Source organism: Ahaetulla prasina, chromosome 14 (assembly GCF_028640845.1).
Source record: "Ahaetulla prasina isolate Xishuangbanna chromosome 14, ASM2864084v1, whole genome shotgun sequence".
Lineage (NCBI taxonomy): Eukaryota > Metazoa > Chordata > Lepidosauria > Squamata > Colubridae > Ahaetulla > Ahaetulla prasina.
The window spans coordinates 10,593,309-10,620,983 of NC_080552.1; the positions used below are offsets into that span (position 1 = coordinate 10,593,309).

The following is a 27,675-nucleotide window of genomic DNA, read 5'->3' on the forward strand; positions in this document are numbered from 1 at the left end:
ATTGCTTGTGTGCACGGCAAGGAACGGTGGCATTAATTTTGCCCTATTAATGTCCTGTCTTTATTTCAGTGTTGACCAGGTGAAAGGAGTCCTAACCCTCCAGGGAGATGCTTTGTGTCAAGCGGTGAGTTCAATTCAGGCTTTCTTGCTGGGAAGAGAGAGAGAGAGAGAGAGAAGGGGGTGAGGGGGAGAGAGAGGAAAAACAGAAAGAAACAGGGAGAGAAGGAAACAGATAGGTAGGTACCCTGTTTCCCCCAAAATAAGATATCCCCTGATAATAAGCCCAATCAGGCTTTTGAGTGCATGGCAATAAGGCCGAGGGCTTTTCAGGGTTCAAAAAAATTTAAGACAGGGTCTTGTTTTCGGGGAAACATGGTAGGTGGATGGATGAGAGAGAGAGAGAGAGAAAGAAAGAAACAGAGAGAGAAGAGGAGGAGGGAGAGGGAAAAACAAACAGAGAAACATAGAGAATGAAATAGGTAGGTAGATACGCACACATATACATAGAGAGAAAGGAATGAAACAGATAGACAGATAGATAGATAGAAATGCACGGAGAGAAAGAGAGAAAAGGGGGAAGGGAGAGGGAAAAACAGAAACACAGAATGAAACAGATAGGTGGGTAGATAGATTAGAGAGAGAGAAGAGGAGGGAGAGGGAGAGGGAAAAACAGAGAAACACAGAGAATGAAATAGGTAGGTAGGTAGGTAGGTAGGTAGGTAGGTAGATACACACAGAGAAAGAAACAGAATGAAACAGACAGATAGGCAGAAATGGAGAGAATAAAGCTATTGAATCTTCCATCTCCCTCCTCATCTCTTGACTGGCCAACAGATCTCTGGGGAACCTGGCTCAGTCAGAAGGATCAGCTAAGCAACTCTCTGGCATCTTTTGTTTACCCCAAGCCTGTTGTTGGTTTTTTTTCCTCCACCCCAAAGGAACAAGAGGCACCGTCTTGCAAAACACAGCTCAGGAAATATTTCCAGCGTCCTTTGCTTGATAATCCATCCCCTTCACCGCCCTTTTATTTTCTTCGTTTCATTTTTGTTTTGTCAGGTTTGGGGATTTAATTTCCCCTGCTAGAAATTTAGACGGGAAGGAAAACGTTGCACTGAATCTGAATCCTGGAAGAAAGCTTGGTATGATCTAACAAGTTTCCCCTCCTCTCCCTTTTAACAGGACATTAACTTGAAAATGCCCAGAAATAACCAGTTGGTTCATTTTGCCTTCCGGGATGACAAACAGTGGAAACTCCAGCAAGTATGTTTCATGTCTTGGTCTTTGGTGGATCTCTCTTCCTGTTTAAAGGAATTACGGGGTGTGTGTGGGGGGTTGTCTTAGTTTTGGGGAATAAAAATGAAGAAAAAAGAGAACACATGAACTTCCCACTTTCCAAACATCTTAAGAATTTTCCAAATTATTCTCTCCCCTCGGGGGTTTTTCAACTCCCTACCGAAAACCTAAATTCTTCGTTATGTTTTTTTTTTAATTAGTTAGTTAGCTTGTTTGTCTAGCCCAGTGATGGCTAACCTTTTTGCCATCGCGTGCCAAAAGCGGTGTGTGTTAAATGTTATTTTCAGGTTCTGGCCGCACATTAAGTTGTTTTGATATGGGAGATCTCAATGGGGGGGGGGGGTGTGTCATTCGTTTGGTATATGGACCGAGGTACCTGTCTCTCTCTCCCCCCCCCCCTTATACAAATGCCAAGTTGCGGGGATGGAAGTCTGCATTTGAAATAATGCATCGATGAAAAAAAAAAAAGATCAAAATTAAGCTAGTTGTGGGAACCGCAGATTTTTGGACTTCTCTCTAGTTAAAGAAACTACAGAGACCTCAGCGTGAAGGGAAATGTTGACACAACACCTCTCGGTTTGTTATCCTGTACATAAGAGAGATGTTGACTTGCTTTCAAATCAGTCAGAGAGCAGCTGTATCCTGCTGCAGTGGCCTCTAACCTCATTCAAACTTGTCTGTATTGGTTGGGAACTCTTAAGCTTTGGAGAAAGTTATCCTGGTCAGAAGGGTGCAGTTTTGGATCTGGAGACTGTAATAGGTAGCCCTCAACTTACAGCCACAACTGGGACTCGAAAATTCATTGTTAAACAATATGTGATCTGACCTAGGTTTCCCTAGAAAGTAAACAGCACAAACTTAGTCCTGGCAAACCTCTTTAATTCAAACGGCTGTGAATTATTGTCATTCTCAGTCTGAAAGGCTTCTCAAACAGTCTTATCAGGGGAGTGTTTACAAACACTCACCTTATCTCCCTTGGAATGCTGTCAGAGAACTAATTTCCAGACACAGGGCAAAGCCAAACTTGGCACAGAATAGAATAGAATAGAATAGAATAGAATAGAATAGAATAGAATAGAATAGAATAGAATAGAATAGAATTTATTGGCCAAGTGTGATTGGACACACAAGGAATTTGTCTTGGTGCATATGCTCTCAGTGTACATAAAAGAAAAGATACGTTCATCAAGGTACAACATTTACAACACAATTGATGGTCAATATATCAATATAAATCATAAGGATTGCCAGCAACAAGTTACAGTCATACGGTCATAAGTGGAAAGAGATTGGTGATGGGAACTATGAAAAAATTAATAGTAGTGCAGATTCAGTAAATAGTTTGACAGTGTTGAGGGAATTATTTGTTTAGCAGAGTGATGGCCTTCGGGAAAAAACTGTTCTTGTGTCTAGTTGTTCTGGTGTGCAGTGCTCTATAGCGTTGTTTTGAGGGTAGGAGTTGAAACATACAGCGTCACATACAGAAGTTTCAAATCTTGAATTGGCCAGATGGACTAACTGCTTCCTGCAAAAGCTCATATCCCATTCGTACCAAGATAAATCCCTTGTGTGTCCAATCACACTTGGCCAATAAAAAATTCTATTCTATTCTATTCTATTCTATTCTATTCTATTCTATTCTATTCTATTCTTCTCTTTTATGTCTTACGGGAGGGGCCAATCATCTCCAAGCCTTACTCCCAGGTCGACCCTGTTTCCTTAATTGTTCCTGTCTCCTGGCAGCTCTGTGCAGGCACACACTGGGAACAGGGTGACGCTGTTCTTCTGCCTCGCTGATGTCAGACTCCGGAGACTCCGGAGGCAGCAAAGAACTACCAGATGGCTTTGACCCCCTCTCTGCCTCCGACTCGTCTGAGCCTTCCCCAGACTCCAGAACTGGCCCACGTTCCTCCCCAACCTCTTCATTGTCCGACTCTGCTCCCAACTCTGCTGGCCGCTGGAGGGTCACAACAATATGGTAGTTCAGAGAGACACCATGTGATTGTCATTTGGAACCTTCCCTGCTAGATTCCGCATCAACTTCACTTGTCGGAATACAGCTGGGAAGGTTGCAAATAGAGAACACACACACACACACACACACACACACACACACACACACACACGGGCACGCTGCAAACATCATAAATGTGATCTGGTTGCCAAATCTCTGTTGTGATCACGGGGTCTGTAAGTGCAAGGACCAAGTCGTAAGTCACTTCTTTTTCCCAGTGTCCTCGTAATAACTTCAGAAGGTTGCTCAATGAACGTTCATAACTCAAGGACTCCCTGTTTAGAACATACTTCAAGAGCTATTAAGTTTAGAATCCAGACGAGAGAGACAAGGGCTTGGAATCCTCCTTTCTCCGTGTTCAGTACATTTGTTAGTCCTGCTTTTTCCCCTTCCCTGAAAGATGACAACAAAAATCCAGATCTTTTAAGGATTAAGATTAACAAAGTTGGAAGGGACCTTGTAGGACATCTAGTCCAACCCCCCTGCCCAAGCAGGAGACTACACCATTTCTGACAGATGGCAGTTCAGTCTCTTCTTAAAAGCTTCCAGGGATGAAGCTCCCACAACTTCCGAAGGCAACTTCTGTTCCATGGGTTGATTGTTCTCACTGTCAGAAAATTCCTCCATATTTCCAGGTTGAATCTCTACTTGTTCAGTTTCCATCCATTAATCCTTGTCTGGCCTTCAGGTGCCCTGGAAAATAGCTTGACCCCTTCCTCTCTGTGGCAGTCCCCCAAATATATATATATTCCATATTTCTCATCTATAATATCAAAGGAAAGAGTAAAAACCTTTTCCTTATTGGCCATGATTTTGATCAAGAAACACCAAATGAGTCTCCTAGACCAGGGGTCTCTGACCTTGGCACCTTAAGACTTGTGGACTTCAACTCCCAGAGTTCCTCATTTGGCTGAGGAATTCTGGGAATTGAAGTCCACAAGTCTTAAAAAGTTGCCAAGGTTGGAGGCCCCTGTCCTAGACTGAATCTGGGCCATCCTGTGCTTTGTAAGAGAGAGTGTTCTGACCTAGGTTTCCCCAAACCATGAAGCAGACTCCTTGTCCCGACAAAACCCCCTTTTATTTAATTTACAGTGAATTCCTCTCCAGCAAAGTCTTTCCTCTCCCACAGTCTTTTAAGATAGTTCAGCCATTACCGACCTTTATCAGGCTTGGAGATTGGCCAGGCCGATATCTTTCAGACGCCGCAATACTTGGCAAGAATGCAGGAATGAACGAATTGTCTCCTGCAAATTCCCCTCCCCTTTCATTCCTCTTTTACTCCATATGGCAAGGGCCATTCATCATCCACCTGTGGCCTTATTCCCAAGTCAACCCTTGTTCTTTAGCTGTTCCTTTCGTCTGGCAACTCTGCGCATGCGCACACTGGGAACAGGCTCCAGCTGTTCATCTGCCTCACTCATGTCTGACTCCGAAGGCAGCTGATAACTGACATACGGCCCTGGCCCTCTCTCTTCCTCCAACGCAGAGCCCTCATCAGAGCCTTCCCCAGACTCCAGGACTGGCCCATGTTCCTCCCCAACCGCCTCACTGTCCGAATCTGCTGCCAGTTCTGCTGGCCGCTGGTGGGCCACAACAGTGAGAGGGGTGGGGGTGTTTGTCTCTTATCCGAGTTTGGTTTCTTTTTCAGATTCAGGATGCCAGGAACCATGTCAACCAAGCGGTCTACCTGCTTACCAACCGGAGTGCCAATTACCAGTTCAAGACAGGTTCCGAAGTTCTCAAGGTGAGCCAAGGATTCTGCTTCCGAGCTTTCAACCAGACCAAACCAGACAGGTTCTCTGTGTGTTAATCATTAAATGTTCCAAAGCAGCTTGGGAACCTGTTTTGCCCCTTGGTACGGCCAGAATTCTGCAATTGTAAGCACAGCGGCCTGGATAAATTCTGCATAAACTGCTGCCTAATCAGAGGCATGTCTAGAGAAATCGGGTAACATTTGGAAGCAGCTCAGGCAGACACCTCCCCTCATTCACGGGGGTATAAGGGTGGGGGAGGCACACAGTGGTGGGATTCAAATAATTTAACAACCGGTTCTCTGCCCTAATGACCGGCTGGGTGGGCGTGGCCATGGTGGGTGTGACAGACAGCATTCAGCCTCCTGCACCTCATGGGAGCGAAAACGGGCTGCGAGGGGGCACCGCACCCCCCCCACGCCCCATTTTGGGCCTAGTAGGCCTCCTTGCACTTACCCCGGAGCCAAAATGGGGTTGTTCTGTCCTCCTCTGCCTCCGAATGATGGCTTAATTAGCCGGCACTATCAGCTCTGGTGGCAAAAGAGCCAGCGTCTGCCAAGAGCCCTCGTTATCTTCCATGACGCTGGTGAGTCACAAACTTCAGCTTTAGTCAATCAGTGGATTTGCCTGTTACAAAGAGACACAGCAGCTCTCGCTGCCTTTTATATCCTGTGGGGTGTGGCTCCATGACTCAGCACTTCCTAGGCCTGCCCCTCCCCTGCTTCTGTTGTTCCCTCCTCTCCTGCCTATGAAACCTGGGATTGAGCCAAGCCTGATTTTTGTCAGCTGGGTCTGCAGGCGTGGGGGAAAGAGTCCTGTGGGGGGAAGAGTCAGGGGATGGAGGCCTCATTATTTCTTCCACCTGGCCTGCTTCTGGCTCCTGGAGCTGAGCCAGTGCTCCTGAGGTAAGTCCTGACGGCCCTTCCCCCTCACTTTCCAAGTCACTTTCTGGCCGCAGGGCTGGCTCGGGGGACACAGAAACAACAGGGGTGCGTGGGGACTCCTGGAACGGGAGGGGCAGGGCCAGCCAGCAATTTAACTACCGGTTCTCCCGAACTGGCTGAATCCCAGCACTGGAGGTACAGCACAATGAGACTTGCAAGATTTTGTTGTTAGGGCCAATCTCAACCTAAGAGTTTTAACTCCACAAAAAAAAATATCATACAGTTATGCAAAGCCTTAGTAAGACCAGACGTAGAATGCTGCATAGAATGTTTGATCACCCTATTATGAAAAAAGAGGTTGAGCCTCTGGAAAGAGTGCAGAGAAGAGCAACAGAGGAGGTTAGAGCTAAAATACATGAAGAACCGTTGTGGGGATTGGGTATGTGAAAAGAAGGACTTAGGAGTGACATGATCGCAGTGTTCCAATATTTGAGGAGCTGCCGCGAAGAAGAGGGGGGTCAACCTATCTTCCAAGGCAGGACAGGAAGCAATGGATGGAAACTAATCAAGGAGAAAAGCAACTTAGAACTAAGGAGAAACTTCCTAACAGTGAGAACAATGAATCAGTGGAACAACTTGCCTCCAGAAGTTGAGAATGCTCTGTCACTGGAGGCTTTTAAGAAGAGACTGGACAGCCACTTACACTGGGATTGGTATTAAATTCTCCTGCTTGAGCAGGGGAGTTGGACTAGAAGACCTCCAAGGCCCCTTCCATCTCTGATATTCTGTCAATTGCCTTGTGGAGTTGATTTCCTTGTCTGGAAATAGGGTAGGGCTAACAGCAACCCCGTTTCCAGATCAATCTAAGCAAGACTCTGTGAGTTGATTTTTTTTTTTCTTCTTCTTCTTCGCTCCAGCTGATGGATGCTGTGATGCTGCAGCTGACACGAGCTCGGAATCGGCTGACCACTCCTGCCACTCTGAGCTTGCCAGAGATCGCCAGCAGTGGACTCACGGTAACATTGGGGGCTGGGGAACCTTTAGAGCAGGGGTCTCAAACTCGATTTCATTAAGGGTTCATCAAGGTTGTGTTTGACCTCAGGGGCCGTGCTGGGCGTGGACGTCACTGGTGTCGGGGGGGGGCACCTGTAGTGGCCAAGTGCTAAGGCAGGACTTCCCCCCAGGCCCTCCCTCCCTCTCATTATCTCCTTGCTTCCTTCCCTCCCTCCCACTCTCCCTCCTTTTCCTCCCCTCTTCATTCTCCTTTCTTCTTCGTTCCCCTTTTTCCTTTTTTTTCCTTCCTTCCTCTCTTCGTATCTTCCCATCTTTTTGTTTGTCTTTCCCTTTCTCCTTTCCTGCCCCTTCTTGCACACTCAAATGCAAAAGGGGAAACATTTATCCTTTTGTTTTCTTTTGATTTTCGTTTGTTTTGCTAGCTCTTTGCCAGCAAAAACAGAGCCCGGGGGACCGCCCACAGCCCCCCACCCCACCCCCTGAGTTCCATTTTTGTTGGCAGAGGCACCGCGGGCCGGTCCTTCGCTGTTTCCAGGGGAGCCCCGCGGGATAGATCTAAGTACCTCATAGGCCGGATTCAGGGCCCCGGGCCTTGAGTTTTACACCCCTGCTTTTAGAGTGTGAGAAAATTGATAATTCAGAATGCTGGCTGAAGGGACGCAGTGGCTCAGTGGCTAAGACGCTGAGCTTGTCGATTGAAAGGTTCAGCAGTTCAAATCCCTAGTGCCGCGTAACAGGGTGAGCTCCCAGTTACTTGTCCCAGCTTCTGCCAACCTAGCAGTTCGAAAGCAGGTAAAAAACGCAAGTAGAAAAATAGGGACCACCTTTGGTGGGAAGGGAACAGCGTTCCATTCACCTTTGGCATTGAGTCACATGACCACGGACACATCTTTGGACAGCGCTGGCTCTTCGGCTTTGAAACAGAGATGAGCACCGCCCCCTAGAGTCGGGAACGACTAGCACATACGTGCGAGGGGGACCTTTCCCTTTAAAGTGTGAGAAAATCGATAATTCAGAATGCTGGCTGAAATATATTAATATGCTGGGTTTGTCCTCTTTCTTTCTCTCCAGAAAATGTTCACTCCTTCTCTGCCTCCAGACATCCTGGTCAATTTCTACATCAACCTAAACAAGGTCTGCTTAACGGTCTACCAGTTGCATCCTTTGCAGCCCAGTTCCACAAAGGTATGGAAGCCGCAGGGGGAAAAAAATCCCAGATTCCCTCCTAGCTATTAAAGGTAGTCCTCCGCTTAACAACCGTTCGTTCAGTGACCATTTGAAGTTTGGAAAAAGGTGGACCTAGGATCATTTTTCCCACACTTACGACCGTGGTCACCTGGTCAAAATTTGGACGCTTGTGGCAACGGGTTCAGATTTATGACAGTTGCAGTGTCCCCCGGGATCGTGCGATTTCCCCTTTCGCCACCTTCTGACGAGCAGAGTGAATGGGGAAAATCAGATTCACTTAACAGCTGCGGGAAGAAATGTCATTGAAACGGGGCAAAACTCCCTTAACCGCCGCCTCACTTAGCAGCAGAAATTTTGGGCTCAATTATGGTTGTAAGTCGAGGGCTGTATTGTGACCCAGGCCCAAGTAGGTAGTAGGAAACTCAGTCAGTGAAAAAACAAACAAACTTTATTTGAACAGCTGAGAATTACTTCATTCCCAGCGTAGGTCAACTAAATTAAAGCAAATTCCTCCCAGCACAAATTCCTCAGTCCTATCACCAAACTTGGTCCAATTAGGCAAATTGCCAAAGGCCTTTCTTGGCAAACGTTCAGAAGTCATAGATACAAAAATAAATGCAAGACATAGACAAAGAAGAAGGCGCAGTTACCAACATTGTTTTCCGGCAAACCACAAATGCCGTTGCTGGTCTTTTAAGCCTTATGGGAGGGGCCAATCATCTCTTGGCCCTACTCCCAAGTTGTCTTCTCTGCTTGAGCTGCTCTTGCCTTCTGGCAGCTCTTCTCATGCATGCATTAGGAACAGGCTCCTCCTGTTCCTCTGCCTCACTACTGTCAGCCTCTGGAGGCTCTGGAGTCCGCACCTCACTCCCTGATGGTCCTGGCCACACCTTGCCTCCGATGCAGAGCCCTCATCCGGGCCTTCCCCAGCCTCCAGGACTGGCCCTTGCTCTTCCTCAGCCTCATTGCTCTCTGACTCGGTTGCCAGCTCTGCAGGCTGCTGGCAGACCACAACAGTTAGCCTGCGACAAAAGCATAAAATAGTTCATTTGCATTTAATGTTAAGGTTCAATGTTAGGCTGAATAGTCAGCCCCCACACATTTTCACCTCACCGATCTGGCCCTCCTTGCAAAAAGTTTGGACACCCCTGCCCTGTACAATTACTGACAGGTGGCTGTCCAAGTCTCTCTTTAAAAGCCTCCAGTGATGGAGCACCCACAACTTCTGGTGGCAAGCTGTTCCACTGGTTGATTGTCCTCACTGTTAGGAAGTTTCTCCTTAATTCCAGGTTGCTTCTCTGCTTGGTTAATTTCCGTCCATTTGTTTCTTGTCTTGCCTTTTGGTGCTTTGGAGAATAAGTTGATCCCCTCAACTTATGGACTTGTGAGTCCTCCATTGCTGGAGGTTATCAGAAATAGACTGGACAACCATTTGACTGGGTTGGTACAAGGTGGGTGGGGGGGCTGGACTAGAAGACCTCTAAGGTCCCTTCCAGCCCTATAAATTCTATATTCTAACATCATATAAGTTAGGACTCCTTTGGTTGTAACAGTTGTGGTAACACAATCTTGCAGATCTGGATGTATGTCCCCTCCCCATCTTTATCTTCATGTGAACTAGTGAGATGTTTATCTGAAATGTTTTCTCAAGGTACTTTCTCGGCCCAAGCCCGTCTTATCTAGCCGTTGCCTTGGTAACGGCTTTTCTTCCTGTCCTTTGAGGCCTCTTCCTTCTGCCCTTTATAAGAAGGGTGGCCCATTTTATGATGTTTCAGCAATGTTAACATTGGTCAAAAATAACCTATGGGTTAAAAGAACCTTTCTAGAAGCGGTCACACCATATTTTGTTATATGTCCCATATCAACCTTGCAGTTGTAGAAGGTTGTGAAATACAGTTAATCAATCTCTGATTAGCTAGTTTGTTGTCTCTGGCTCTTTTAAGAAATAGGAAACGGTAACACAGATAAGGACTGACTTAAAGTGCCAAAAAAACACTAAATGCCCTGTTTGTACAGACTGACATAAAATAGATGTGCAACCAGAAGAAGTTATTAACAAGGTTCAAAGAGTTTTCATTTATTTATTTTTTTAAAGAAAAGCAGCATAAATTTCCATCAATAAGCCATCGCACAAAAGGGAGATTTTATCAATTTTATTTTGCAGTAGATACAACCTGTCCTACTCTCTGAAAAACGGGGACCAAGGGCCTTAACGTTCCTTTTTTTCGATCCGTCGAGTGTCCCAAAAATTGCTTTTCCAAAAAGGCAACTGGACTTTTTCTTGGTTGGTTTTTTTTTTCCCTTGAAAGCATTTTGCTTCTCATCCAAGAGGTTTCCTCGTTTGTTCTACTTCCTGTTGCTAAAATGAGAAGAATGATGGCACGTGGGGGGGAGGGGGGAGAAGAGGGTCAGTGCAGCTGGGAGCGATGTATTTGTATTTATTAGTTTGTCAAACATGTACAAGGTAGCAGGTATAAATATAAACATGGACATGAACGAGGGAAATGAGTGCAAATAAATGGGGACAGTAGGACAGGGACGGTAGCCACGCTGGTGCGCTTATGCACGCCCCCTTTACGGACCTCTTGGGAACGGGGTGAGGTCCACGATAGACAGTTTTGAGGTTGAAGCTGTGAGGCTTTGAGGCTGTAACAACGGAGACGGGTAGAGCATTCCAGGCGTTGACCACTCGGTTGCTGAAGTCGTATTTCCTGCAGTCGAGTTTGGAATGGTTTACCTTGAATTTGTACCGATTGTTTGCCCGTGTATTATTGAGGTTGAAGCTGAAGTAGTCATTGACAGGAAGGACGTTGTAGCAAATAATTTTGTGGACTGTGCTTAGATCAGACCGCAGGCGGTGCAGTTCCAGGTTGTCCAAGCCCAAAATTTTAAGCCTGGTGGCATAAGGGATTCTGTTGAGAGCAGAGGAGTGGAGGACTCTTCTCGTGAAATACCTCTGGACCCGCTCAAATCGTATTGATGTCCGATATACAGTGTGGATTCCAGGCAGATGAGCTGTAGAATTGGTCTGACAAAGGTTTTGTATGCCCTAGTTAGCAGTACAACGTTACCGGAGAAGAAGCTATGCAAAATTAGGTTAACGACTCTTAATGCCTTGTTGGTAATGTTGTTACAGTGGGCTCTGGCACTTAGATCAGGGCTCTCCAACCTTGGCAACTTTAAGACTTGTGGACTTCAACGCCCAGAATTCCTCAGCCAGCAAAGCAGGCTGAGGAATTCTGGGAACTGAAGTCCACAAGTCTTAAAGATGCCAAGGTTGAAGACCCCTAACTTAGAACATTAGAAATGAGTACTCCAAGGTCCTTGACAGAGTGGGGGGGTTTGTCTACAAGGTCATTTCCGTACAACTTGTATTTGGTGTTCTGATTTTTATTGCCAATATGTACGACAGAGCATTTATTAGTCAAGATTTGGAATTGCCAACTGCGCGACCGTTCGGAATTCAGCGAAGGCTTTGATCTGGCACAGAGGAAAAACTTGGTCTAATCCCTGCTCAACCAGAGAAGCTCCCTGGATGAAATGGCAGATGAGAATAACCTCAAGGCAGGGGTGAAATGTAAAATTTGTTACTACCGGTTCTGTGGGCGTGGCTTGGTGGGGGCGTTATGTAACTGGGTGGGCGTGGCCAACTTTTGTTTTTTTTTTAACTTTTAAAAACATTTTTTTCTACAACCTCTTCGGCCGAAAAAGCCCTTAGTCCATTGTAACAGCTAAGGCGAAGCGCCCATCGACGTAATGTTGAGTTGGCCATGCCCACATGGTCACATGACCACCGAACCACGCCTACCCAGCTGGTCATTAGGGCAGAGCATCGATTGTTAAATTATTTGGATCCCACCACTGGCTGGCACCAAAATATCTGTTTGGAGGTGGGGGACAGGGAGCTGAGGCTCTGAGTTTATGTCTTTAGAAGCATGTTTCTCCTTTAATGCAATATTCTGCCTTTTTAATATTTCCTAGAATGTTTCATTTTCCTAGGAGAAGGGTGGATGCTAACTTCCTACAAGACGGTGGGAGATTTGGTGCATTCATAACACTCAAAGTTGCAAGATTTTGTTAACGTAGCCGCACAGTAAAGCTGAATTAGCACATCTGGTCTATGTTTCCTGTTTGGTTTTCTTGGAAAGGCTGACACTGGATGACTCTGAAGGGACAAATCTCTCTCCCCATTGGCTATTCTCTCTGTTTCAGAAGAATTGCTGTTTTTGGGGTGAGTGAGGAGGAACGGAGGAGGGAGAGAACTGGGAAAGCCAGAAGTAGCAAGAAAAGATAGTGTGGAACTACGCCGAGAGTCTGCATTAGGCAACGTAAATGAGCGAGAGTTCCCCAGATCTTTATGGAGATTCTCAGTCATCCAGGTCGTAGGTTGTTGTTTTTTTTAATTTGAATTTATATCCCGCCCTTCTCCGAAGACTCAGAGCGGCTTACACTGTGTTAAGCAATAGTCTTCATCCATTCGTATATTATATACAAAGTCAACTTTATTGCCCCCAACAATCTGGGTCCTCATTTTACCTACCTTATAAAGGATGGAAGGCTGAGTCAACCTTGGGCCTGGTGGGACTTGAACTTGCAGTAATTGCAAGCAGCTGTGTTAAACAGACAGACTTAGTCTGCTGAGCCACCAGAGGCCCTACTTGTCACCAGTTGTCCCAAAGGCACTTTTTTTTTTCAAGAGGCAACCCAGCCAAGGGTGAAATGCTCCCGGTTCAGACTAGCACATACGTGCTAGCCGTTCCTGACTCTAAGGGGCGGTGCTCATCTCCGTTTCAAAGCCGAAGAGCCAGCACTGTCCGAAGACGTCTCCGTGGTCATGTGGCCGGCATGACTCAACACCAAAGGCACACGGAACACTGTTCCCTTCCCACCAAAGGTGGTCCCTATTTTTCTACTTGCATCTTTGACGTGCTTTCGAACTGCTAGGTTGGCAGAAGCTGGGACAAGTCACGGGAGCTCACCCCGTTCGCGACACTGGTGATTCGAACCGCTGAACTGTCGACCTTTCGATCAGCAAGGTCAGCGTCTTAGCCACTGAGCCATCGCGTCCCTTCTAGCTCAGATGGACACCTTCCTAATTCACAGAACTATAAAGGAGGACAAGAAAACGATCAAATTTGCAGGATTCCGTTATGGTAGCCAGTCACCATAAAAGCAGTTTTAATCGTTCCTGCTCTACCTCCTGGGGCTGACAACAGGGTCACGTAGGCAGGACCTCCGTGCAAAACCGAAATCCGTAGAAATCGGATTCTCTGATATATTTTTTTTCAGAACTTCCGGCCAGCTGGAGGGTCCATCCTGCATAACCCCGGGTCCATGTTGTAAGTACCACTGCACCTTCTGGAGGGCTTGCCTTGGGGACAGGCAGCAGAGGTCTTCTCTCCGTGTCGCGTCAACGAAAACAGAAGCCTCTTTCTCTCTCCTTCCGCAGCGAGTACAGTAACCAAAGATACGAAGTCAGTCACGTGCACAAGGTAGAGTGCGTGGTACCCTGGCTGAACGATGCCCTCGTTTTCTTCACCGTCTCCCTGCAGCTTTGCCAGCAGCTCAAGGATAAGGTGAGATGAACGGGGTGACGTTGTTTTTGGGAGAGATTTTGCAGGTCATCTAGTCCAGGGGTCTCCAACCTTGGTCCCTTTAAGGCTTGTGGACTTCAACTCCCAGCGATCGCACAGTAGACCCGATAGGCCCGTTTTTTGCCCTCCCAAAGCTCCAGAGGCTTTCTTGGAACCTGGGGAGGGCAAAAACGGCCTTCTCCACACCCCCACCCCCCACGGAAGCCCTCCAGAGGCCAGAAACAGCCCGCTTCCTGACTTCTGATGCGCCCAGAAGGCCCAAAAAAACCTGTGAAGGAAGACACTAGCCTCTAGGCCATATCAAAACACAAGATGCAAACATATATAATAATAACAACAGAGTTGGCAGGGATCTTGGAGGACTTCTAGTCCAGGGGTCTCCAACCTTGGTCCCTTTAAGGCTTGTGGACTTCAACTCCCAGAGTTCCTCAGCCAGCTTTGCTGGCTGAGGGACTCTGGGAGTTGAAGTCCACAAGCCTTAAAGGGACCAAGGTTGGAGACCCCTGGTATAGGTCCCTTGAGTGAGCAGGGATTTAGACTAGATCAGGGTCTCAACCTTGGTCCCTTTAAGACTTGTGGACAAAACTGGCTGAGGAATTCTGGGAGTTGAAGTCCACAAGTCTTAAAGGGACCAAGGTTGGAGACCCCTGATCTAGTCCAGTCCCCTCCCCCGCCGAAGCAGGAGACCCTACACCAGTTTCGGCGAACCTATGGCACGCGTGTCAGAAGCGGCACGCAAAACCATCCCGCGAAGAATGCGTGGCCTCGCTGGCTCCTATTCCACATTTCTGTGATCACACACGTGCTGGTCAGCTGGCCGTCGCACACGCGGGAGCAATGGAACCTGAAAGGGCGGCGTTCCGTCACACATGCACAGGCCGGCACCCGGCCTTCCAGGTTGACGTTGCGCACCTGCGCGATGGCCAGCTGTTTGTCGGATGTGCTTCCATGCCGGTATCCGGGTGTTTGGGTGCCGGCTCGCGCGATAGAACACCGCTCTTCCGGGTATCGTTGCATGCGAAGCCCAGCGGGACCGCGCAGGATGGTTTCACGTGCTACTTCCAGCACACAGGCCGGCACACGGGCACGTCAAAGGTTCGCCATCATGGCCCTACACCCTTTCCACCATTTCTACACCACGGGTTTGGACTAGAAGATCTGCAAGGTCCCTTCCAGCTCTATTCTGAATTGACTGGATCAGGAGATGCTCCCAAGAGAATTTATTTATTTATTTATTTATTTAGATTTTTATACCGCCCTTCTCCCGAAGTACTCAGGGCGGTGTACAGCCAAATTAAAACAATACAGTGTACAAATTAAAACAACAGTTAAAATACATATGGCGGAAAATTAAAACCGTCGAATTAGACCCATAATAAAATACCCCAGTTAAAATTAAAATTCAAAATTTAAAAATTTAAAAATCAAGCCAGTCCCGCTTGGATAAACAAATACGTTTTCAATTCACGGCGAAAGGTCCGAAGGTCAGGTAATTGACGCAAACCAGGGGGAAGTTCGTTCCAGAGGGTAGGTGCTCTGGTCAGATAAGGGACAGCATAGCCTGCAGTTGGATAACGGGCAAGGCAAGAAGCTTAAGAAAGACTGACTTTCCCTAAGCTGTAAAGGAGACAAGGTGGGGGGAGAATGCAAGATGGATGCTGGCCTTGGGGGTAATCCAGATAAAGAGTTTGAACCAGGTGAGTTAACTGCACTTCAAGCGGCATTAGCAGAACCTTGCAGGTCTGAAAGTACAGCCCTCCCCTCCCCCATCTCCTATACTCAGAAACTAGGGAGGGTCTCTTCTGAACCTATTGCAATGGCCACTATCCACCTACGGGCTACCCTGTCGCATATCTGACCGTTCCCTTGGCAGTGTCTCTTCGATGGCTCTCCCAAGGTCTTTCCCCGTGTACCATGACAAGGTATGGTCAAAAGAAGTCCAGATGGTGGCTGGGTTCGTGTGATGAACATCCAACCTGTATGCGCACGTGTGCACACACACACACACACACACACACACACACACACACACACACCAGGGGTGAAATCCAGCAGGTTCTGACAGGTTCTGGAGAACCAGTAGCGGAAATTTTCAGCAGTTTGGAGAACCAGCAAATACCACCTCTGGCTGGCCCCAGGAGTGGGGAGGGAATGGGGATCTTGCAATTTCCTTCTCCCAGGAGTGGGGAGGGAATGGGGATCTTGCAATTTCCTTCTCCCAGGAGTGGGGAGGGAATGGGGATTTTGCAGTATCCTTTCCCTGGAGTGGGGTGGCAGTGGAGATTTTGCAATATTGTTCCCCTGGTGTGGGTGGGAATGGAGATTTTCCAATATCCTTCCCCCAGGATTGGGGAGGGAATGGGGATTTTGCAGTATCCTTCCCCTGGAGTGGGGTGGGAATGGAGATTTTGCAGTATCCTTCCCCTGCCATGCCCACCAAGACACACCCACAGAACCAGAAGTAATAAAAATTGGATTTCATCACACACACACAAACACACAAACACACACACAGCTTTGGTTGCCCCAGGCAGCCATAATTGTGACTTTGTTGACAACACCCCGCAGACACCCCTACGTAAAGCAATGCCATATAATTATACATTATAATGATGGAAAACAAAATAATTGCAAAGCAAGAGGCCATTTGCTTTGTCTTAACCATCCGAGCTCTCCAGTTATCAGTCCCTTCTATAACGTCGTTGATTAAAATGTGCAGAAATAAATGAAAACTCTGCTGGGAAAAAGAGGGGGATGCTGGAGTTTGGCCAGTTTGGCCTGCATTTGTAACATTTCCTGGTCTAATCCAGTGCCGCAATGCAGAGAAACAAAAGATTCCCCTTTTTGACCCATTCAGAAAAAAACCAAGGTTCTTCACCTAAAACAAGACAGTACTCCCCCCGCCCCCCCTTTTTTTTGGGGGGGGGGGAAATGTCAGTTGAGGATATGTTTCCCGTTACAGATTTGACTCTGCTGAGGAACCGGAGCTAAACTACCTATCGCCCGCTAACTTTTTTTTTTAATTGAAAAAGTTTTTTTAAAAAAACATTTCCCCCCCTTTCCCCCCCCCCTCCCCCCCTCACAACCCCCTTCACCCCTCCCTTCACACACACACCCCTGGCTTCCCGGGTCAATCACAAGGTATTATTATACATAGACCAAACACAGAGTAAGATTTTCCCTTCTAATCCAATTAGCCTCATCCGAGTCTTTTCATTTCCTAACCTCCCCCATTACATTCTAAAATAACACATCCTAATTATTCAAAGGCAATCTGATATCTCTTAATCTGATATCTGTTTTGTAAATAATCAATCCATTTTTTCCATTCAATTAAATATCTTTCCTGCTTATTGTCTTTCAAAAAGGCTTGAGATTTTGGCCATCTCAGCCAAGTTAGTAACTTTCAATATCCATTCTTCTATTGTAGGTAATATCGCCCGCTAACTTTTGATCTCCTATTTGTGTTCTTCTTTTCCCCAGATTGCTGTGTTTTCCGGGTACTGGAACTACCGGCCCTATTGATCTTCCCGCAGAGAGTGGTCCGGTCAGTTTCAGCCACTCCCTTCCCGTGAAGGTCTCATGATATAAACTCTTTTATCTGCGAAGAACATCCAGATTCTGCCACTCCATGGGTAGTAGTAGCCGATGGGCAGGAGGAGGCAATGCCCGCCATCGGCATCTTTGTATTCAGAATGTCATTATTTATTAGCACTTTAGAAGTAACGTTCATTTCTTTCCATGGGCATCAAAGTTAGGCTGAGCCAATAAACAACTGGTCAAACGGCGCCCCATTGGAGGGGGAGGGGAAGTGGTTACAAACAAGGGTGGGATGAAGAGCCACCTTTGCTGACCCTGTTTGGGCTCGTCTCAGAAAGATCAAGTATGGGGTAAATCCAGGGGTGAAATCTACTTACTTTCCTTACCGGTCCAGAAGTGCGTGCGCCGCGCCATCGTCACGTCCGATTATTGACCATCAGTGCATGCGCAAAGTCTTCTGCGTGTGCACAGAGGGTCAAAAAATGGTTACTTCCTGGTTAAATCCAGGAACTAACAAAATCCGGGCAGGTGGGCAGAGCCTCGCGCTGCTGCCGCTACCGGTTCGCCGAACCATGTGCCATCGGCACTACCGGATTTCACGAGCCGGATAGCACCAACAGGATTTCACCACTGGGTGAGCCACATCTTGTTCCTTTCTTGGCGGATCCTTGTCACCTTTTGGGTTTTGTTCTTCCTCCTGCCTTGCCCCTTCTCTAGCCCTTTGCACCATAGAGATGGTCCACTTCCATAACGTCATCATTGTCTTCGAAAGGGACAGCTGGGTTTTGGTGTAGGCCACCTCCTATTTTGTAGAAGCAGATAGACAACTGCTGCTTCATCAGGTCTTCCAGAGCAGGGGTCTCCAACCTTGGCAACTTTCAGACTGGTGGACTTCAACTCCCAGAATTCCTCAGCTAGCAAAGCTGGCTGAGGAATTCTGGGAGTTGAAGTCCACCAGTCTGAAAGTTACCAAGGTTGGAGACCCCTGTTATAGAGAATCTTCACTGGCCACCAAACAGTAGGAAAAAATCAAAGGTGGCCTTGGTAACAAAGTTTAGTTGCTGCTACACATAACGTGAATCCTAGTCCGTGCTCCTAATATTGTGTGTGAAATAAACCTCCCTGATTTATTGTGGTTCATGGCTTGGTGTTTTGGAAGGAGAACCTTTGACACAGGATTTAGGGAATATGGGAGAGGTTGTGGGACGTGCATGAGAGATGGACAAATGGAATGAATTTCTGCTCACTCCAGAATGGCTACATTCGGTCTTCCGGCCAAAGTGACCCAGACATCCTTTTTCTAGAGAAGAAAGATCCAGGTTCTTTATCCACACCGGTTGCTGTTTTTTTAATCTTGTGCAAAAAATAATAATAATAACAGATTCCCCCCACCTCCGTTGGGTCTATTAAATTTTGGGTGGAAAGGGAACATCAAAACAAAACTCCTTTTAGACTTCATTTACTTATACAGCCATCTAAATTTATTCAACAACAATTAGAAAGTGTGTCTACACAACAAGAGATTCACAATAATCACAGATTATAATTTACATTGAAAATTAGGACACCAATCTTGGAAAAGTAACAAATCTGGGATATTAGAACAAGAAGGTATAAATCAGTGGAGTCCAATCTTGGCAACTGTTTAAAACTTGCGGACTTCCAACTCCCAGAATTCTGGGAATTGAAATCCACAATTTTTATAGTTGCCAGACCTGGACACCCCTTGGTGCAAAACATCCTGAACTGATAAATTAAAAAAAACATTTTCAGTATTACAAAGAGGATAATGCTATACGAAGGTGGTACAAGGTCTGGGCTGTTTCTATAGAAACATCCAATTTAGGTCAATAAAAACAGCCCACGCATTAATTTGAATTATTGGTTCTTTTTTTGCTATCAGCAGTTGATGGGAAGAAGATGGCCAAAGTAGGCGCCTTGTGATTGACGCTCCATTTTTAAAGCACATGCTAACAAATCCAACGGGCAGACCAACAAGATAGGAGTTTGCGAAAGAGGACGATCGTTGTTCATGAACTCTACGTATTTAGTTAGCTCTTTTCCTTGTTACTAATGATCAGAAGAACCGATAGTTGGCCAACGGTGAGAATGGTTGAATTTTTCGCCCCAACTTATGGCAGGTCAGACATGGACTAAGAATCATCATCGTATGAGCATCTAAGCCTCTTGAGGGCTCACCTGTCTCGTAGTTCCTCCCAGAAGAAATCTGATTTCTTACAATAAATTCCAGCACAGCAGAGAAAAATCAGAAAAGCCGAACGCTCAGGTGATTGGTCATATGGAATCTAAGGTTCCATGCCCTTATTATCAATACCAACTTTTCTTTTCTTGATCTGTAATGAAAGAGCATAATGTTTTAGAGCAGGGGTGTCAAATATCGCGCCCCAGATATGTCACACGCTGGCCACGGCCACCCCCGTTTTAGCGAAGGGGAGTCGTGATATGTCACATGATGACGTCACAACGCAAGACAGCCTTGGTTCAGAGTATCGGAGGGGGGGGGAAACATGACAAAAGGTAAATCTGTCCAACGGGAATTGTATTTATTCACTCCTAGGCTAAACCACAATTTGATTTCAGAATTGGTATCTAGCTAAATTTTGTTGGAACAGGAAAAGGCAACTTAAGTTTGTCCCCCCACAACAGTTAAGGTTTTGTTTTCCGGGGTCTTCTAACTGTCACTGTTGGGTCGATGTTGAAGCTGTGCTGCACCCTAGTCTTCTTTCTGAATTCTTTACCCCTTTGTATGGAGGAAGAAAAGAGGACCACACATAACATTGTTTTAAACGTGCATGCTACCCATCTCACCATCCAAAGCAACTTACGATGCACTTTAGGGGGATGGAAAGTTATGGCAGAGTTTTTACAACAGTCACAAACTCAAGAAATGATGCCTACTGAAAGTTGGGTTCTCACAGGACCCTGGCATTGGAAAGGATAATTGAGGTCTGTGCATTATCATTGCTGCTCAGTTCAGTGGTGTTAATTTAAGCATCTCTGATGGACCAGTGGTCCAATTTCTGCCTGAACACACACAGTGAAGGAAGACTTCCTGTTTTTCCCCCCCTCTCTCCCTCCCTCCCTCCCTCTGTTGTGACCCAGGCCCCAGTAGGTAGTAAGAAACTCAGTGTAAAAACAAACTTTATTCGAACAGCTGAGAATTACTTCATTCTCAGCGTAGTCCAACTAAATTAAAGCAAATTCCTCCAAACACAAATTCCTCAGTCCTATCACCAATCTCAGTCCAATTAGGCAAACTGCCAAAGGCCTTTCTTGGCAAACGTTCAGAAGAACACAAATGTAACAAGATGATGCTATCAACATTGTTTTCCGGCAAAGAGCCCAAATGCCGTTGCTGGTCTTTTAAGCCTTATGGGTTGGGCAGTCATCTCTTGGCCCTACTCCTGAGTCGTCCTCTTTGCTTGAGCTGTTCTTGCCTTCTGGCAGCTTTTCTCATGCATGCATTAGAAACGGGCTCCTCCTGTTCCTCTGCCTCACTACTATCAGCCTCTGGAGTCCGCACCTCACTCCCAAATGGCCCTGGCCCCAACTCAGCCTCTGATGCAGAGCCCTCATCCGAGCCTTCCCCAGCCTCCAGGACTGGCCCACACTCTTCCTCAGCCTCATCGCTGTCCGACTCCATTGCCAGCTCTGCAGGCTGTTGATGGACCACAACACCCTCCCTCCCTCCCTCCGTCTCTTTCTCACGCACACACACAGACAGACACACACACACACACAGAGAGAGAGCAGCCATCCCTCTAAGCTGGAGGCCTGAATCTGTTCCCATCCTTAAGTGTGCAACTCTAGGCCACGATGTTGAAGCCGCTTACCTTCTTGTACGAACGCGGAGTATCACAATCACAGCAGCAACATCGGATCAACGCAAGGAGGCCCAGCAAGAGAACCATCCCTGGTAGGGGGATATTAAAAAATGGCTCAGTCCCTAAATTTATGACCAATCTGAAACCAGGATGGCTTTTCTCCATCCTGGTTTCTATTACCCAGAAAATAGAATAATAGGGTTCAAACAGACGTTGGATGTCTTCTAATCCAACCCCCTGTCTATTGGAGGTTACCCTATCCCAGGGGTGTGCAAACTTGGCTCTTTTAAGACTTGTGGACTTCAACTCCCAGAGTTCCTCAGCCAGCTTTGGGAGTTGAAGTCCACAAGTCTTAAAAGAGCCAAGTTTGCACACCCCTGTCCTATCCCATTCCAGACAAATGGCTGCCCAGTCTCTTCTTAAAAGCCTCCTGTGATGGAGCACCCACAACCTCTGCAGGCAAGTTGTTCCACCAGTTAATTGTTCTCACTGTCGGGAAATTTCTCCGTTGCTTCTAGATTGAATCTCTTTATAATAACCTTCCACCTATTGCTTCTTGTCCTGCCTTCTGGTGCTTTGCAGAGTAAGTTCCTAATAGAGATACAGATTAATGGAATCGGAAAGGACCTTGTAGGTCATCTAGTCCAACCTCCTGCCTAAGCAAGAGACTCTACATCATTTCTGACAAATGGAAGTCCAATCTCTTCTTGAAAGGCTCCAGTGATGGAGCGCCCACAACTTCTGAAGGCAAACTCTTCCTGATTGTTTATTATTCTCACTCAGAAAATTTCTCCTTATTTCCTGGTTGAATCTCTCCTTGTTCAGTTTCCATCCACAGTTCCTTGTTTGGCCTTCAGGTGCTTTAGAGAATAGCCTGACCCCCCTCCTCTCTGTGGGAGCCCCTCCAATATTGGAAGATAGTTATCATGTCTCCCCTGGTCCTTCTCTTCACTAGACTAGCCATGCCCAGTTCCTGCAACCATCCATTGTATGTTTTAGCCTCCAGTCCCCTAATCCTGTTGGTTGCCTTTCTCTGCACTCTAGTCTCAACATCTTCAGCGTCAAGTTGACCCCCCACCCTCTTCTCTCTGGCAGCCCCTCAGATAATGGAAGACTGCTGTGTCACCTGTAGCCCTTCTCTTCATTAGACCAGACATACCTAGACAAAGAAGCTATAGATATAGGGCCTCTGGTGGCTCAGACTGCTAAGACAGTCTGTTATTAACAGCAGCTGCTTGCAATTACTGCAGGTTCAAGTCCCACCAGGCCCAAGGTTGACTCAGCCTTCCATCCTTTATAAGGTAGGTAAAATGAGGACCCAGATTGTTGGGGGGGCAATAAGTTGACTTTGTATATAAAATACAAATGGATGAAGACTATTGCTTGACATAGTGTAAGCCGCCCTGAGTCTTCGGAGAAGGGCGGGATATAAATGCAAATAATAAAAAAAAAGATATTGAGATACTGCTGAAGGATGCAGGCCAAACAGTATGCTTTATGGGCAGTGTGTAGAATAGTAGAAAACTTCGGGTTTCCATGGAGTCTTTCTCTTCCATTGATCAACCTTGCGCCTGTTTGGCTCCACCAAGCTAATTTGTGGTTGCTCTTGCTTTTTTCCTAAATCTCTGCTTACACTTTTGGAAGGGTGCCATCCAGAGGTGGTATTGAGCAGGTTCTGACCAGTTCTGGAGAACCGGTAGCGGAAATTTTGAGTAGTTCGGAGAACCGGTAAATACCACCTCTGGCTGGCCCTGCCCCCATCTCTGCCTCCCGAGTCCCAGCTGATCGGGAGGAAATGGGGATTTAGCAGTATTCTTCCCCTGCCACGTCCACCAAGCCATGCCACGCCCACCAAACAGGAGTGAAATGCTCCCGGTTCGGACCAGATCACCTGATCCGGTAGCGATGGTGGTGGATGGTTCGGAGAACCGGTAGCAAAAATCCCTGCCCCCCGCCCCCCGCCCATGCCCAACTGAGCTGCGCAATCATCAGAGGTTTTTTGTTTTTTTACTTTTAAAAACATTTTTTCTTCGGCCAAAAAAATGCTTTTAAAAGTTTTTTAAAAGGCTCTGATGAATATGCGGCTCAGCTGGGATCGTCAGAGGCTTTTAAAAGCGTTTTTTTCTATAACCTCTTCGGCTGAAGAGGTTGTAAAAAAAATGCTTTTAAAAGGCTCCGACAATCCCAGCTGAGTTGCCTGATCGTCAGAGGCTTTTTTTTTCTTTTAAAGGCAAAAAAAATGCTTTTAAAAGAAAAGAAAAGCCTCTGACGATCAGGCAACTCAGCTGGGAGTTGTCAGAGCCTTTTAAAAGCATTTTTTTACAACCTCTTCGGCTGAAGAGGTGGTAGGAAAAATGCTTTTAAAAGTAAAAAAAAAAAGTTGGCCATGCCCACAGAACCGGTAGTAAAAAAAAATTGAACCCCACCACTGGTGCAATCTTTCTTCTGAGCACTCAAGCCCCACCCAAACTGTTTGTGCCGTGCAGGCCCACCCGAATTAGCCACCCGAGAAGCAGTGTGGCTGCCCACCTGAACTCTTCCTCCCCTCCCCTCCCCTCCCCTCCGCCTACCAATGAAGGCGAAGAAGATGGCAAAAGCCACGATATCCCAGGTGGTTTGGAAGAGCTGCTTGCTTTGCAGGCGTCCCAGAGCATCGTTGATCTGCTGGCTGATGTCTTGAGCAACATTTCTATCCAGAGTCCCCATCTCGCCCCTCCGCGCACCTGCAGCGATTCCCTCCGAGCTGCCAAGACTGGAAAACAGATTAGCAACATAACCGCCCTTCTGCGAATCACGGGAAAGCATTCAAGTTCAATCGTTCACGCGTGATAAAAGGTGGTTATAGGACTGGAAGTTGGGGGGAAGGAGGATCAGGCTACATCTGAATAGAGAGAGCCAACTTCACGGGAAAAAGGTTATCGCCTTAGAACACAGAATAACAGAGCTGAAAGGGGCCTTGCAGGTTAGAATAGAATGGAGAAAGAGTTAGAATAGAATAGAGCTGGAAGCGACCATGGAGGTCTTTTAATCCAGTTCCCTGCTCAAGCAGGGCAACCTATACCAGTGATGGCGAACATTTTCGGCACCAGGTGCCCAAACCGGAATGTGTGTGCATGTGCGCACACTGGAGCGCTGGAAACCTGAAGACCAGCTGGCTGGCACGCGCATGCCTGTTTTTTGGCTGTTTTTCAGGCCGTTTTCAGCCCAAAAAACAGTCTGTAAACAGCCTGTAAACGGCCTATTTTTTGGCCATTTTCCGGGCCATTTTCCAATGCTCCTGTTGTGCCTCGTCCTCCTCAGCTGGGCCCCTCCCGTCTCCTCCGAGTCTGATAATGAAGATGAATTCATGCCTCCAGCCCCTGGCCCTGGCCCGTGCCCGGAGAGGAGTCAAGGAGTGAAAACAGAAACCCAATACAGCTCACTCATACAGTGTGTGTTCCTTCGACGCAGCCGTCAGAGCAGGAAGTCAGCCAAGTGGTGCAATTACCCGGACCTGCTCCCTCTGACCCCTCCCTTTCCCAGATGCAGACAGTAGAGACAGCTGAAGACAATTCAGAGTGGGAGGATCCTCGATTCCGGAGATCTGAGAGGCGACACCAGCAAAAGGAAGGGTGGGGCAGGCCTGGATAAATGCTGAGTCATGGAGCCACACCCCACAGCCTATATAAAGGACCTGCTTTTGGCATTCCAACCTTGAGTCAAGCAAAGTCTCATCTAGTTTGCTGAAGTCACAACTTGGACTCCTGCCTGCCCTGAGAAACCTGGAAGGAATTTGGCAAAGCTGCAGAGGCTTCGTTGCCACGCTTGATACGGACTTCCTAGACCCAGTCGTCGGAGGGGGAGTGGTACACGACAGCTCCAGTGCCCACGAAGACCAACTAGCTGGCACCGTAAACCAGAAGAGCAGCTGACGATAGCACATGTGCCCGCAGAGAGAGCTCTGCGTGCCACCTCCGGCATGCGTGCCATAAATTCGCCATCACAGACCTATATCATCTTAGACAAGTAACTACCCAGTCTCTTCTTAAAAACCTCCAGCGTCCACAATTTCTGGTGGCAAGCCTGTTCCACTGGTTAATTGTCCTCATCACCAGGAAGTTTCTCCTTAGTTCTAGGTTGCTTCTCTCCTTGATTAATTTACAACCCTTGTTTCTTGTCCTGCCTTCGGGTGTTTTGGAGGTACCACCCCCCATCCTTCTCAAACAGAAGACCCTATACCAGGGGTCTGCAAACTTGGCTCTTTTAAGACTTGTAGACTTCAACTCTGAGGCTGAGGAACTCTGGGAGTTGAAGTCCACAAGTGTTAAAAGAGCCAAGTTTGCAGACCTCTGCCCTATACCACTCCAGAGAAATGGTTGTCCCATCTCCTCTTAAAAACCTCCAGAGATGGAGCATTAACTACTTCTAGAGGTAAGGCATTCCACTGATTTATTATTCTCACTGTCAGGAAATTTCTTCTTGGTTCTAGGTTGGATCTCTCCTTGATCAATTCCCACCGGTTACTTCTTCTCCTGCTCTCAGGTGCTTTGGAGAGCAGGTTGACCCCCTCTTCGCTATGACAGCCCCTCAAGTGAGACCTTGGAGTCCTCATTTCAAACGATCTAAGCACCAGAGCTCACTGTAACAGCGTTGCCAAAAAGGCATTAAGAATTGTCAACTTAATCTTGCATAGTTTCTTCTCCAGTAATATTGAACTGCAAACTAGGGCATACAAAACTTTTGCCAGACCAATTCTTGAATACAGCTCATCTGTCTGGAACCTGCACTGCATATCGGACATTAATACAATCGAACGAGTCCAGAGATATTTCACAAGAAGAGTCCTCCACTGCTCGCAATAAAATATCTTATGCCACCAGAGTCCAAATTTTGGGCTTCGACAACTTAGAACTACGCCGACTTCAATCTGACCTAAGCATAGTACATAAAATTATCTGCCACAATGTCCTACCTGTCAATGACTACTTCAGCTTCAACCACAACAACACACAAGCAAATAATAGATACAAACTCAAGGTAAACCAATCCAAACTAGACTGCAGAAAATACGACTTCAGTAGTAGAGTTGTCAACACCTGGAATGCACTACCTGACTCTGTGGTTTCTGCCCCAAAACTTTAACCTTAGACTGTCTACTGTTGACCTCACCCCATTCCTAAGAGGTCTGTAAGAGGCGTGCATAAGCGTACCAGCGTGCCTACCGTCCCTGTCCTAATGTTTTCTTTTATTCATACCCTTTACATGTGTTTATAATTATGTTTGCACGTGTATCTGTCATAAAATACATGCTTGACAAAAATAAATAAATAAATAAATAAATACATATACATATACATATACATATACATATACATATACATATACATATACATATAGGTCTTTGGTTATTCAGGTTTTCTCCCACATAAAATTGGAAGTGTCTTGGCGACGTTTCGACGAAGTCTCATTCGTCACCTTCAGGCTTCAGCTTCGTGTCCCTAGAAGCACGAAGCTGAAGCCTGAAGATGACGAATGAGACTTCGTCGAAACGTCGCCAAGACACTTCCAATTTTACGTGGGAGAAAACCCGAATAACCAAAGATCTACATACAAACACCAGCCAAAACCTCAGAATATATATATACACACACATACATACATACATATACATATACATATACATATACATATATGTGTAGGTCTTTGATTATTCGGGTTTTCTCCCACGTAAAATTGGAAGTGTCTTGACGATGTTTCGATGAAGTCTTATTTGTCATCTTCAGGCTGGTGTTATCAGCTTCCTGCTTCTAGGAGGTGAGAACAGCTGCGATCACACATTGCTCCTAGAACCACGAAGCTGATAACACCAGCCTGAAGTTGACGAATGAGACTTCGTCGAAACGTCACCAAGACACTTCCAATTTTACACGGGAGAAAACCCGAATAACCAAAGACCTACACACAAACACCCGCAAAAACCTCAGGAAACAAATACACCCACCCACCCACCCACACACACACACACATACACACATATATAAAAGTGCTGGAAGACACTTATCTTGTCCCTCCTAATCCCGCCATCCTTTCCCCAAGTTTTCGTTTCCTCCTGCAGCTCCCCCTACCTGCAGATTCCTCCTTTAAAAACCAAATAAACAAACAAACTTTCAAAACGAACAAGCCACATTAATTCCTCAAGTTCCCTTTACCTTTTTAATCCCAGGGGCTGCAACGGATTCCCCTTTGTCCCCACAGGACTTAAAAACTCCCCAAAACACCTGGCAAAGAAGTAGAGGGGAAAGTTTCCTAGGAGAAGGAGAGTTGGGGCGGGGGGGGGGGAAGCAAAGTTGAAAAAGGCTTGGAGAAGACACCTTGCAAAAGAAAAACGCAGCCAACCTAGGACAGAAAGGAATGAAATAAAACAACTACCCACCACTCTCAACTCCTGGGAAATCTTGGTCGAAAAAAATAATAATCTGCAATTCTTTCTTGAACTATTTTTCCGTGGTGCCTATGGTGATAGGTTCCCTCTCCCTCTCCCTCTCTCTCTCTCTCTCTCTTTTTGGTTTTTAC

The 27,675-nt window shown here is 46.6% G+C and overlaps 2 protein-coding genes across 2 annotated transcripts in view; one reads left to right on the forward strand and one right to left on the reverse strand.

The window, feature by feature from the left end:
* The window catches only part of ROGDI (rogdi atypical leucine zipper), a 39,887-nt gene extending 21,289 nt beyond the window's left edge, over positions 1 to 18,598 (forward strand). The window contains exons 4-12 of the mRNA XM_058157010.1: positions 70 to 124; positions 1,180 to 1,260; positions 4,956 to 5,051; positions 6,860 to 6,958; positions 8,028 to 8,141; positions 13,434 to 13,483; positions 13,594 to 13,720; positions 17,222 to 18,164; positions 18,237 to 18,598. Coding sequence (XP_058012993.1) covers positions 70 to 124; positions 1,180 to 1,260; positions 4,956 to 5,051; positions 6,860 to 6,958; positions 8,028 to 8,141; positions 13,434 to 13,483; positions 13,594 to 13,720; positions 17,222 to 17,263 — 664 coding nt within the window. The 3' untranslated portion in view covers positions 17,264 to 18,164; positions 18,237 to 18,598. The remainder of the gene's footprint in view (positions 1 to 69; positions 125 to 1,179; positions 1,261 to 4,955; positions 5,052 to 6,859; positions 6,959 to 8,027; positions 8,142 to 13,433; positions 13,484 to 13,593; positions 13,721 to 17,221; positions 18,165 to 18,236) is intronic.
* A 138-nt stretch (positions 18,599 to 18,736) lies between these two features.
* SMIM22 (small integral membrane protein 22) lies at positions 18,737 to 27,675 on the reverse strand. The gene is made up of 4 exons (XM_058157012.1): positions 27,536 to 27,675; positions 23,694 to 23,875; positions 21,133 to 21,212; positions 18,737 to 19,632 (listed from the first exon to the last, which is right to left on the reverse strand). Exons 2-4 carry the CDS (start codon positions 23,827 to 23,829, stop codon positions 19,585 to 19,587), a joined length of 264 nt encoding a protein of 87 aa, XP_058012995.1. The 5' UTR covers positions 23,830 to 23,875; positions 27,536 to 27,675; the 3' UTR covers positions 18,737 to 19,584.